A 13,477-nucleotide genomic window follows, 5' to 3' on the forward strand; every position below is an offset into this window, starting at 1 on the left:
CTCCGCCTAGGCTGCACTGCCGAGCGCAGATCCACTGAGCGCTCAACACAGACAGCATCGTCAGAAGGAAAGTTGATAAAAGAAATTACAAATTGTGTATTGTTCGATACATATGCGTACCGAACCGAAAGCACTCTACCGAACGGTTCAATATCGATACGAGTATCGTTGCACCCCTAGTGAGGGGCCAACTTCACTCACATGGTTTGTCTAGGCATTACGGCTACTGTAATCAGAAGCGTCGCGGAGTAATACGTACCATGCTTCAACGTAATATTACCTTATTGTGTGTATAAGGACCACAAATGGCACGTGTTAAGAGACACGGCTGTCACACGGTACACAGTAGAACATGGGAACAGAGCAGCTGCGAAATCTGTCTTTGTTATTACGCTCAGCATCTTTTAGTTTACATTTTGACTGCACGGTTGCTTTTTGTTATGCGCAAAAACAACATTGTTTTATTTTATACCTTGAGCATTATTATTTAATAAATGCTGATAATTTATTTCTGAGTAATTTTTTCATGTACATCTATGCTGTCTGTTAATAAAACTGCCTCTGCGAAATCTGGGACACAGCTTTTACTAAGAACTCTTTTTGTTCTTACTTTATGGCTTAAAATAAATAATAATAATAATAATAATAATAATAATGGATTGCATTTATATAGCGCTTTTCAAGGCGCCCAAAGCGCTTTACAATGCCACTATTCATTCACTCTCACATTCACACACTGGTGGAAGCAGCTACAGTTGTAGCCACAGCTGCCCTGGGGCAGACTGACAGAAGCGAGGCTGCCATATCGCGCCATCGGCCCCTCTGACCATCACCAAATATCGAGATGTATATCGTATATCGCCATCCAGCTACAGAATATTGAGATATGAATTTTGGCGATATGGCCCAGCCCTGATCACGGGAGAAAATCTTTTACTTCATGAAAAATGGGCAGTCCAACTGATGATATTGTTTTAATGTGTGCTGATAAAATATGATCTTTGTATTTTCTTGCAACTTCTGTGGTTTTTGTTTGTGAATGTAGATTTTCTATTTATGGAGGAGCCCAGGATGGAAAAGATAAAACTGCTGTTAACATCCAGCTGTGCACAGTTTCAATAACAGTGTAACTGAGATACTTTTCTCACCTCCTGCGTTGAAGTCATTGTTTCCTCTGTAGTGGCTGAGCTGAGTCCAAATGGCTGAAACTGTTCCTCTGCTGCTCCACCAGACTCTTCTCCTCCTGTTACTCAGCTGGGACACAAAAGTATAGATATGTATTTTATCCCTGACAAGAAGAAGCAGAGCAAATAAACATTACTACACTCAGTGACAACAATACCTATGAAGCTTCAAGGTGAAACCCCAGAAGCAAAAAGAAAGTCATCAGCTGTCTACAAGAACTTGAAAAAAGCCACTGAGCTCCCTGCATACCACCACCTTTACCCGGGGGATGCTGCACCCTGTATATATGAACTTCCATAGACACACAAAGAAGGAGTCCCACTCAGGCTCATTGGTAGCAGCATAGCAACAGTTAGACCTCTGCCTTACCACCACATATTTTAAATACAACGAGGGTGTGTTGTTCCCCAGTGTTACTCACTGCATCCAACCTATAAATGGAGGAAGTGGAAAGAAGGTCCTTGGCTCTTTAACGGGGACAGCACCGAGCCACATGATAGAGTGAAGGGTTAGCCCTGATTTTTTTCTGCTGTGCTGCTTTATTAAAAAAATTGTTTAAGATGTCCAGCATATGTGATTTTTTTTTTATATGAAGTTATTCCCTTTTGAACAAAACTCAAAACAAACCCTAATAAATCTTTCAGTCATTTCAAAGTCTGTAAATATCTTTATTAAATCATAAGTAGGGGTGGGCGGTATAAATGGTATACGGTAGAGACGATATAAATTTGGCCAACGGTAGAGATTTTGACTATATCGCTCTATCGCAATAGCGCATGTTGTTGGTGTCAACAAGCTCCGCCTGTTTTGGTCGGAGGCATTGCAGCTGCTGCAAACAACATCGTCTGCAAATTATGGCGGGCGACAGTCATAGCAAAGAGACGAAGCACTTTTGGAATATGAGGAAAGCCAAAAACTGCGCTTCCTCCACTTCTTTAACATTAATTCATTAATGTTGAATTTTCTCGCAGCTGCTCTATTCCCATGTTGTTGCAGTATATTAATAACTAACCTCGTATTGTGGATGAATAATCTCAGTTGTTCTCCTGACTGAAGTTTGGTCTGTTTAGAGCATCCTGGCATGCGATTGCATTTGTCCTTAACCACCAGAAACCCTCACGTTACCTTTAATCGAGTGGAAAAAAGTTAGCGTTCATCCTTTAGCTAATGTTATGCTAACTAGGGCTGTGTGATGTGACCAAAATCTCATATCCCGATATAAGACATCTATCGTCCGATAACGATATAAATCACAAAAATGTAAAATTTTCCATAAATTCTGTGAATCTCGGGCAGCTCGACTTGTGTGAAATGTTTCCTGCTGGGTGTCGTGTACCTGGAGTCGAGTGTTTTAACCGATGCATGAAACGATACATTTTTAGACATAAGTTGTAACGGACGCCGTTTTCTTTGTGAGTATTTATTACACAGCCTGCTGCGGGGAAAAGCCTGTTCTAACGTTTGAGTCTAAGGTTTATTTTTTATTTTTTTGCAACAGCAGGAAACAAACGATAGCGTAAAATGAAAGGATAGACGTTTTTAAATCGTCATCCGATATATATCGTTATATCAGACAGCCCTAACGCTAACGTAGCTGTTTTGCAAGCGATCACGTGGTACATCATTATATACTGTGTACTTTCAACCAAAAGGCAAATAACCAAACCACATGTACATCTAATAAAAGATATAAATATTGAAACACTGATCCAACATTATCCTTTATTGACGGATCATTTGATCTTACACTTTTACCTGAATGTGGCTGCTGGGTTTAATATCGGCACATGCACATATGACGAAATAACCAGCTTCTCTCGTTCCATTTCAAACAGGACAGTGGTAACAACAATTTTAAGTTGTAGATTTTAAATAGGCTACATAAATTCCAATGGGAGCAACAGGACGGTCAAATGTCGCTGATTTTACTACAGAGTAGGACGGACTGTAGAGTAGCAAACATCGGAAAACACGCTCTCAACACTGCAGGTTACCTGGTGTAATGTTTTTCAGCTAAAAAGGAAACACGGTCTGACTCCTACATAACTGAAGGTTAAATGCAGCTAATATGTCCTGGTTTAAGGCAGGCACTCACACCTCCGCTCTGCTGCGTCTCAGCCACCATCGCTCTGGCAGAAAGGACAACAGAGCCAGAGTAGGGGAGAGGCGAGGTGGAACAGACCATACCATTTTTTTGGGGGGGGGGTCTATACTTTTGTTTTTAAAATATTACGTCTCAACCAAATACTATATGCTTTTTATAAAGTACTGTGAATCTTTGGGGGTCCTGTGATTCAAAAATGGGCTAAAAACGCCCCCGAGTCACAGCAGGAAATAATCGAGCAAAACGCGAGCAAACGCTCAACTTCTCCCAGCATGCTGAGCTAATGGTTAGTTGGTGTTTTTCTCCAAACACTCTCTCACTCTTCTCTCAACGTGTTCACAATAAACTGTGAACAGACACCGAGGAGAGCAGCAGAAGACCTCATTCAGGAGCTAAACTCAACATGAACTGAACTCACAGTAAAGTTAGCTCGGTGCTTACCTTTAGATGAGCCCACAAACCGAGAGAAACTCCGCGATGAAGCTGCAACTCTTTCCAAACACAGGAAACAGATCAGGGAGCAGAGACCCACGTGGTTCACGCTGATCGCAGCTACGATCCAGGAGACAAGGGTGGGCAGATCGAAGCAGATATCGATCAGGACGTTGGTAGTGGTTTATGATCGATACTTTAGTTTGTTTCTCTCCTCTAAGTTCACTACTTTACTCCCGTTTCATGAAAAGCAGCTCTTTCCGCGCGACCGGGGGGAGGGTCTGGTTGCACCCGCTGGGGAGCGCCATATTGGGACCTCCGCAGTAACCGGACACAGGTGACCTCCACACTAACCGGAAACACGTGACCACACTAACCGGAAACACGTGACCTCCAAAGTCGGCAGAAATATGTTCTTTTTTTATTATTATTTCTTGTCTCGTTCCTGCATGGATCCTTAACCTTGCAAGTGGGTCGTAAAGGTTGGCACAGAGTCTTTCATGTATAAATTTGCCGTTAATAATGATATAATTCTAGGAATCATCTAGTTTGCTTACACTTTGTTAGCGTTACAACAACGGTCAGACCCCCGAGGTAGTGATGGCCAAATGAAGCTTTCTGAAGCTTGTTTTGAAAAACGGTTCATTACTCGGAGCTTTTCAACACAGTCCTCTCTGGTGACATCTGGTGGCCAAAAATATGAAGAGCAGCTTGAATCCACAAAATAAAACCTACTGCTTCATTATGATTGCCCACTACGGAGTGGAATTCTGTCTGATATTGGGCCACTGTTGTGTTGCTTTGAACGTGTATTTTTGGGGGGTTAAAAAAATGCGGTTTATTTGTTTAATAAATAATTTCGACCAGTAAACTCTCCTTGTTTAAAAATGCACCATGGTGTGGTCTTTCTTTGCTTGTGACTTCTTGATGTTGGTAAATACAATAATTGAAAAATACCACATTACATATAATATACATATAATAATGTACAACACATTCTGGAGTATGCTTCTGCTGTGAGGTCCCGCCTCCATGCACTTGTGCAAGAGCTAGACGGGTGTATTTATAAATAATATTATATTGGGGAAATTTTCCTATACATATTTTTGACCTGGGGGTAGAACTGATTGTGAAAGGGAAAATGCTTATGAACTTGCAAATTAAAAGCATGATGCATTTAAGGTAACCCTTTTTCATTTTTATTTAAGAAGAGAATTTGTTCCACTGTGCGATGGTCGAAACTGTTCCTTTTCGTGGAGATAATTTCTCCTGCATTAAGGAAAATCCCTTCACGTGGAACAGAAGAGGCTGGAGTGCAGAGAAACTGGTAGAGATGCAGTTATACAGTCTACCTGGGCCCCACAAACTCAGCTAAAGAGAATAAATAGATTAAATTGCTGCACATTTGGCAGACTAACATTTTCAGATTAGTTAAACAATAAAATATATATTTTTACAACATTAAATGTAAAGAATCAAGTTGAAGTTTTTCTAAAGTTACTTAATTATATTTATATTATGAAAGCAGATTTTTTTTGACATTAAGTTTTTTCCCATCCATCCATTCGCTTCCACTTATCCTTTTCAGGGTCGCGGGGGGCGCTGGAGCCTATCCCAGCTGTCATAGGGCGAGAGGCAGGGTACACCCTGGACAGGTCGCCAGTCTATCGCAGGGCCAACACACAGGGACAGACAACCATTCACACCTAGTGGCAATTTGGATTATCCAATTAACCTATCCCCACAAGCTGCATGTCTTTGGACGGTGGGAGGAAGCCGGAGTACCCGGAGGGAACCCACGCAAACACGGAGAGAACATGCAAACTCCACACAGAAAGACCCCGGCCTGATGTTGGAATTGAACTCAGGACCTTCTTGCTGTGCAGCAACAGTGCTAACCACCGTGCCACCGTTTTCCCATTACAAGATAAAATAAACACGCACAAAACAAAAGCAAACAACAAGAACACAAAGCTGGAAAACCCACCCAACTGACCAAAATCAACTCAAAATTCTCCCACACAACAGAACCTCCTCTCTTCCTCGCTGGCTTCAAATCTCTCAGTGGAATGATCAGTGGTTCGCTATCTGTCACCATCACAACACCACAAATCCCGCGAATGACTCACTTCCTTATAAACCATTGAATCAGATACCGAAGCAGTTAGGTTCTAAATGAAGTTTCGGACGTCGCTGATCACGTGACTCTGGCCAAACGAATCAAGCTTCGACACAGAGCTTCTGAAGCAGTGTGTTGATTTTTTTGACACACGCACCGGAGCGTCAGCTTCAAGCGGGCCATCACTACCCCGAGGTATCTAAACTTTAGTAAGGAATGTGCACTTTTGACACCTCTGGTTAGCATTTAGTGGTCAGTTTCAAACGTATTTGATTTTTGCTTGTTATGAACAAATTCACTTCACTGCTTTTCACGATCTGTAACATCAATGCACGTTGTTCCGTTTACTGCATATTGCACTTTATTTATGTCTCTCATTCCACCTGCATCAACATTGTAAAGATCGTCACAAAGAGATGTATACATTTATAAATACTAATATTCTCTATTCCATTCTGCCTCCAAGCCAGAATTGCAGGAATGCACAACATGTTGCAGAAGACTCTTTCACTGCCCTCTGTGCCCCACTCTCAGCCCTGCTGTCAGGGCAAAGATCGAGGAGCATATAAATGGACACAGTAAAAATGCTTTGCCTTTCAAAGGTATGTTGGTATTAAATATACCTCATAGTTAAAGTTATAAATATGCACTTCTTTTCAGCACTTCTGCAGTCTCTTTGTTGACTTTAAAGTTGCTTTTCACATTGTACAGTTCAGGTCATTCATCAGTGAGAGAAAAAAGCGTGTTTTCATTAATTTTTTTTTTCCTGTTCACCACATTTCCTGACAGCTCTTGTGATCCACACCATTTTGCTTTCATTATTGAGGATGGCTTGGATGTTTTTGTTAATATGTACAATCTGATTGTTAGATAAACTGATTGCATTCTATACAACTACATTTAAATTACATGTTGTTTTTCTCTCTCTTACAGACAAAATGATATGCCGGTGCACTTTCACTGCCCTGTCTGTAACATGACAGTCATACAGCGTGGGGATATGGCAAGGCAATTATTGTCATGTCAGCATTCAGGACTGCTCCCCACTGAACTCTCCGTGGAGCCCCATCTCCCTCTCGATGTCTTGTCTCCAGCATCAAAAACATTATCTGAATCTTCGGTAGAACATTCATGTGCTCCCTCTGTGCTGAATGAAACTGTGGCTTGTGGAAAGTCCATGAAAATGAAATTCTCTCACTGTGATCTTAGTCTTTTTAAAAAAAACTTCAAGGCTCACATGATGAGGAGGCATTCAAACAGATCAATAGGTGTTTTCCTGGCCTGTCATCTGCAGTGTTTTTGTGTAGAGGGACTTCTTCCTCTTTGTTTTTCAGTTTGCAGAGGACATGGAGCTCTTTTTAAATGTGCTGACGAGCAGGGACTACGGGTCAATGTGATGTTTGACATTTCATGGACAGATGAAGGCACTGGCTGTTTGTTTGTGTTTTTATGTGTTGTTGCTTTTTCAGTGTACAGAATTCCAATTAAGCTTATTATAAAATGTTGTTCACTTTTTTATGTCCATACTCATAGTAAAAATTTTAAGTGTAAATGTAACAGCATTGTTTATACTTGTAACTTGCTATTAACATTAATGTATTACCCTGTAATCAATAATATTTTATACATTTTACGCATTAACCCTCTGGGCTCTATCCTGGCCATTTGTGGCCACTTCACTTCTTTTTTTTGACTACTACACTGCAGTGGACCAAAAGAATGACACAGGTTTGATCTTAAGGATCTAATAGTTGTGTGTGTCTGTGCATGACATTACAACGCAAATATGTATTTGCAAGATGGACTGGAATAAATTATGATGCATGAAATATTACACAGGCTGCAGTGAATTTCTGTTGATACAGACTATTGAGCTTTGAGTTTCCCAGTCAAACTTAGCTGTGAAGCACCTGCTAAAAACACTTTGACTCTTGTAGATTTCATAACAAGACACCATAGCCAAAATATCAACTCTAAAAAAAAATTCAAAGCTGGAGTTCTCCCACCCCTGCTCGCTGGAGTTCTCCCACCCCTGCTGTAAGGTAAAGACCCTACAGAGAGAACAGAGAAAACCACAACTACCAGTTGACTTCTATGAGCAGTGGAAAGGAAAAACTCCCCTTTAACACCAGCAGACCCAGCCAGGCTCCACCATCAGCCAGCAGGCCACAGCCAGGCTCCACCATCAGCCAGCAGGCCACAGCCAGGCTCAGCAGGCCACAGCCAGGCTCCACCATCAGCCAGCAGGCCACAGCCAGGCTCCACCATCAGCCAGCAGGCCACAGCCAGGCTCCACCATCAGCCAGCAGGCCTAGCCAGGCGCCATCATCAGAAATTCCGCTTCCGGGTCCCTCGTGGTGGCCGCCTCGTGCTCTCGCTTCAGTATGCCACCCAAGAAAGGCCCAACACCAGAGGAGGTTGAGGACATTAAAACCTCCCTCGGAGCGCTGTGCGGAGACGTGGCCGCAGTCAGGGCACAGCAGGAGCTGCTTCTGGGGCTTCTGGAGGAGGTAAAACAGCTACGCCTCCAAAATGCCGAGAAGGACAGACGGATCATGGATCTCGAGCGGCGGGTGGATGAGCTGGAGCAGTACACCCGTACGAACGACGTGGTCATCAGCGGTATTAAAATCAAGCCGCGCTCGTACGCGCGCGCGGTGGCCGGGAACGTCGGGGAGCCCAGCGACGAGGAGACCCGCTCGGTAGAGCAACAGGTGGCGTCCTTCCTCCAAAGCAAGGGGATAGAGATGGACCTGGAGCACATAGAAGCATGTCAATCACTGCCCAGGAGGAGTGACAGACTGCCGGCCATCATTATGAGATTTGTCAATCGGAAGAACAAGGTCGCACTGCTGAAACAAGGACGCAAACTGAAAGGCACGGACGTTTTCATTAATGAGCATCTGACACGAAAAAACGCAGACATCGCGAGGAAGGCAAGGCAACTGAAGAAGAACGGTAAAATACAACATACATGGGTAACAAACTGTAAGATTTTCATTAAGCTAAACGGGACACCAGAAGAGGCAAAAGTACTGATAGTGAGGAACATGGAGGATCTGGACAAGTATAACTGACACCAATGTATCAATTACACCAGGAAATGACATGGACACGTTGAAATTAGTTCTTCAACAGAAAGTAATTGATCTAGATTGTGAATATAAGGAGCATAATATAATAGATCCAGAAATAGATTCTGAAAGTAACTTTCTCTCTTCTTTTGTTAAAAATTGTAATTATTTCACTCAGGAACAATATGAAAAAGAAATTAACCTAGACGGGAAGCTCTCATTAATTCACTTTAACAGCAGAAGTATGTACTCTAATTTTGATTTCATTAAGGACTATTTGCAACAATTTTCTCGCCCCTTTAGTGTTATAGCCATCACTGAAACTTGGTTCAATGTCGATAAAGGAATAGATTTTTGTTTGAATGGATATGATTTAAAATACATGAATAGATTAAATAAGGCGGGCGGCGGGGTTGCTATATATGTTCATAACTCTATAAAATATAATGTTGTAACAACTATGTCTATGGCTATTGATGGAATTTTGGAATGTTTGACTATTGAGATTGTGAATGAAAAAAAGAGAAATGTTATAATAAGTTGTATATATCGGACACCCAGTTCAAGTATTGACACTTTTAATGAATGGATAGAAAAAACGTTTGCTTCGGTGAACCAAAAATTACTATTCATCTGTGGTGATTTTAACATTGATTTGCTAAATCCAACAAGGTTAAAAGCCATTGATGACTTTACTGACACAATGTACAGCTTATCACTATATCCAACAATAACAAAGCCAAGCAGAATAACTTCACATAGCGCCACTATTATTGACAACATTTTTACTAATGTCATGGATTTCCAAATTAATAGTGGTCTGCTTGTCTGTGATATAACTGACCACTTACCAGTTTTTACTTTGTGTGACTGTGATTTAAAAAAAAATAGATACCAAGATCATGATAGCAAAGCGAACAATAAATGAAGAAGCAATTCATGCCTTCAATTTCGATTTAGCACAACAAGATTGGAGTTCGGTGTATGAAGAGTCAGATGTGGACAAGGCTTATGATAATTTTCTAGATATTTTTACTATGTGGTACAATAAACATTGTCCTGTAAACGAACACATGACAAAGAAAAAAAAGATAAAAAGTCCTTGGCTCACAAAAGGAATTATTAATGCTTGCAAAAAGAAAAACAATCTGTATAAACAGTTTATCAAAGTAAAAACAAAAGAAGTGGAACAAAGATATAAAGCATATAGAAATAAATTGACTGATATTATAAGAACGAGCAAACAACTTTATTATAGAAGAAGATTATATGAAAATAAAAACAATATAAAAGGAACTTGGGATGTGTTAAACAACTTAATTAAACAAGGATCTTCTGGAACATCATATCCTGAATATTTTACTGATGCAAATGGTGAAAATCACAACATGAGTAATATTGTCGATGGGTTCAATAAATTCTTCATAAATGTTGGCCCTGAACTAGCAGCGGACATCCCGTGTCATAAAAATGAAAATATCAGTAATATAAAATCAAATCCCTTTTCACTGTTCCTCTCAGCTACAAATGAGCAAGAAGTAATAAATATCACATTAAAATGTAAAAGTAAGTCTTCAATGGATTATCATGACATAAATATGTCTGTAGTTAAACAGGTTATTCTGAATATTGCTAGTCCCTTAACATATATCTGTAATTTATCATTTCAGTCCGGTTGTTTTCCAAAAAAAATGAAAATTGCGAAAGTAATACCACTATATAAAAGTAATGACAAACACAGTTTTACCAATTATAGGCCTATTTCTCTACTGCCTCAATTCTCAAAAATTCTAGAAAAACTTTTTAATTCAAGATTAGAAAAATTCCTTGAAAAACATCAAATAATAAATGTTGGTCAGTATGGTTTCAGAACGCAAAGAACCACTTCAATGGCGATAATTGAGGCAGTAGAAGAAATTACTGATACACTGGATAAAAATAAATATGCAGTTGGTATTTTTGTTGACCTCAAAAAGGCCTTCGACACAATCAATCACTCAATTTTACTGGATAAATTGGAAAGATATGGTATTCGAGGGAAAGCTGGTAACTGGTTAAAAAGTTACCTAACAGGTCGGGAACAATATGTTAGCATAGGGCATTACCATTCAGAGAAACTTGGTATTACATGTGGTGTTCCCCAAGGGTCAGTGTTGGGACCAAAACTTTTCAATGTATACATAAATGATATTTTTGATGTTTCTCAAGTACTTAAACTCATACTGTTCGCAGATGACACCAACATATTTTTCAGTAGCGATGATTATACTGATCTTGTAATGACTGTAAACAGGGAGCTAAAATTAATAAAAAAAATGGATGGACATAAATAAATTATCATTAAATATAAATAAAACTAAAGCAATGTTTTTTGGTAATTTAAAATATAATATAGAATTACCAATTATCATTGAAGGTGTACCAATTGATAATGTGAGTGAAAACAAATTTTTGGGAGTCGTAATTGATAACAAAATTTCATGGAAACCCCACGTCAGACACATAAAAACCAAAATTTCCAGAAGCCTCGCAGTTTTGAACAAAGTGAAACAATTCCTTGATAAAGATGCACTTCGTACTCTGTACTGTACCCTGGTTCTTCCATATCTTACATATTGTGTGGAAGTGTGGGGAAATACATATAAAAATACAACTAATCCATGAGTCACAGTACAGAAATGAGCACTGCGTATTATTCACAAGGCTGGTTATCTAGATCATACTCACAAATTCTTTCTTCAGGCAAAGTTACTTAAATTCCAGGATCTGGTTAATTACAATACATCCATAATTTTGTATAAAGCTTTTACTAAACTTTTACCGGCAAATTTACAAACTAGATTTGAAATTCGAGAAAAGGTTTATAATGTGAGAGGCTTTGGAGAATTCAAATTACCCAGAACTCGAACAACCCGTAAAGGCTTTTGTGTGTCTGTATGTGGTGTGAAAATCTGGAACAGTCTGAGTTTACAATTGAAACAATGCAAAAATATTCATAGATTTAAATTTCTCTACAAACAGTTGGTCTGGTCACAGTATACTCAATGATGGGTTTTAGTGTGCTCTGTAATGTCTGTTCTCTTACCATTGCTGGTATGGATTCCAAAATAAAAAATAAAAAATAAAGTGTGCGTATGTATGTACATATATGTACTTGTGTGTGTAGATATATATGTATGTATATGTATGTGTGTCTGTTACTTGTAGTTATTACTGCCTGTTACCTGTGGTAATGCAATTTATAATTTATATATTCTGTATTCAGTTATGAAGGCTCTAATTGTTGGTTGCGAGCTGCCGCTTAGATGCTTGTATGTGCCCGGGGCTGTTGATGGGTCTGTATGCAATGATGGGCGTAGCTGCGGGAAGTTTATTGTTTTTTTTTGTTGATGAGTGAGTATAGGGGTGGGATTTAATAAGTTTTCTTCGTCCCACTCCTTTTTCAGGCAAGTTTTGTTTTTTGTTTTGTGTATTTTATGTTCAATATAGGTATTTGTTGTGCCTGAAAATGAATAAATAAATGAATGAATGAATGAAACATACAGCAACAAACACTGTTAGCAAATGTGTCCTGGAGTTTATGCAGGTGCAGAAAGTGCTGCTGCTGTAAGTAAGCCTAACAGCTTCCAGATCACTTATTTTTCTGGAAAGATGGTAGGAAGGGCATCACTGCTCATCTCTACAATCTCCCAGATCTTGGAATACAAGCCTTTGTCCCATGAAAACCACTTCACAGTAGTAGGAGTCCACTAAAACCTACAAATGAAGAGTGATCCTGGAAGAAATAGGGCGCACATTAGTGACCTCACCAACTGCAAGACAGACTTGTCCCTGATGCTTATATGAAAAAAAGAAATAGGAAGATTTATGAAACCATTAGGACTTCATCACCTTTTTATCTGAAAAGTTCCTGGTAATATATAGCCTAACTGGCATTTAAAGAGTAAAAAGAATGTAGAAAAAACTTTGGTTTTGATGAAATGGACTGGTGATAATTTAAAGTGTCAAGTCAGTAAAAGTAGATAAATGTTTTAATAAATATACATTTTACAGCATTTTGTGAACATACACCAAAGGAGGGCCATTTTTGGCAACGGACAAGCTGAGAGAGAGTTTTATATTTTTGCTCACCTTGGAAAAAAATAATAGTGCACAATAATCAATGTTGATGTTAATCAATTAGATGTCCCAGACTACTATTAATAATACAGCGGTCCCTCGTTTATCACAGGAGTTACGTTCTAAAAATAACCTGCAATAGGTGAAATATGCGAAGTAGTTTATTTTTCTTCATTTTGTCATTTTTCCATTATGTGTTTTATCCTATTAGGGGCCATCGTGGCTCAAGAGTTGGCAGTTTCTCTTGTAATCAGGAGGTTGCCGGTTTGAACCCCGGCTCCGACAGTCTCGGTCGTTGTGTCCTTGGGCAAGACACTTCACCTGTTGCCTACTGGTGGTGGTCAGAAGGCCCGGTGGCGCCAGTGTCTGGCAGCCTCGCCTCTGTCAGTGCGCACCAGGGTGGCTGTGACTACAATGTAGCTGCCATCACCAGTGTGTGAATGT

General features: G+C 39.7%; 1 protein-coding gene and 2 long non-coding RNA genes across 7 annotated transcripts in view; 2 read left to right on the forward strand and 1 right to left on the reverse strand.

Annotated features, from left to right (window-relative positions):
* LOC308385595 overlaps positions 1 to 13,477 on the forward strand; it is a 196,520-nt gene that overhangs the window by 92,231 nt on the left and 90,812 nt on the right. The gene's annotated exons all lie outside the window — the stretch shown is intronic.
* LOC308385581 (uncharacterized protein) overlaps positions 1 to 13,477 on the reverse strand; it is a 61,393-nt gene that overhangs the window by 5,375 nt on the left and 42,541 nt on the right. Inside the window, exons 1-3 of one of the 5 annotated variants that reach the window (XM_080864595.1) lie at positions 3,731 to 4,615; positions 2,198 to 2,310; positions 1,149 to 1,254 (exon numbers count right to left, since the gene is read on the reverse strand). The exons of 1 other annotated variant lie outside the window; for it this stretch is intronic. In XM_080864595.1, coding sequence (XP_080720721.1) covers positions 1,149 to 1,166 — 18 coding nt within the window. In that variant the 5' untranslated portion in view covers positions 1,167 to 1,254; positions 2,198 to 2,310; positions 3,731 to 4,615. Of the gene's footprint in view, positions 1 to 1,148; positions 1,289 to 2,197; positions 2,311 to 3,179; positions 3,314 to 3,730; positions 4,616 to 13,477 lie in introns of those variants that run through there. 3 more of the 5 variants (XM_080864597.1, XM_080864596.1, XM_080864598.1) reach the window with 3 other exon arrangements.
* On the forward strand, positions 6,010 to 7,674 carry LOC308385592. The gene is made up of 2 exons (XR_013969581.1): positions 6,010 to 6,442; positions 6,774 to 7,674. It is a non-coding gene; the product is annotated as an uncharacterized lncRNA (long non-coding RNA).

The sequence above is a fragment of the Rhamphochromis sp. 'chilingali' genome, assembly GCF_963969265.1.
Source record: "Rhamphochromis sp. 'chilingali' genome assembly, chromosome: 18".
In the NCBI taxonomy this organism is placed as follows: Eukaryota; Metazoa; Chordata; class Actinopteri; order Cichliformes; family Cichlidae; genus Rhamphochromis; species Rhamphochromis sp. 'chilingali'.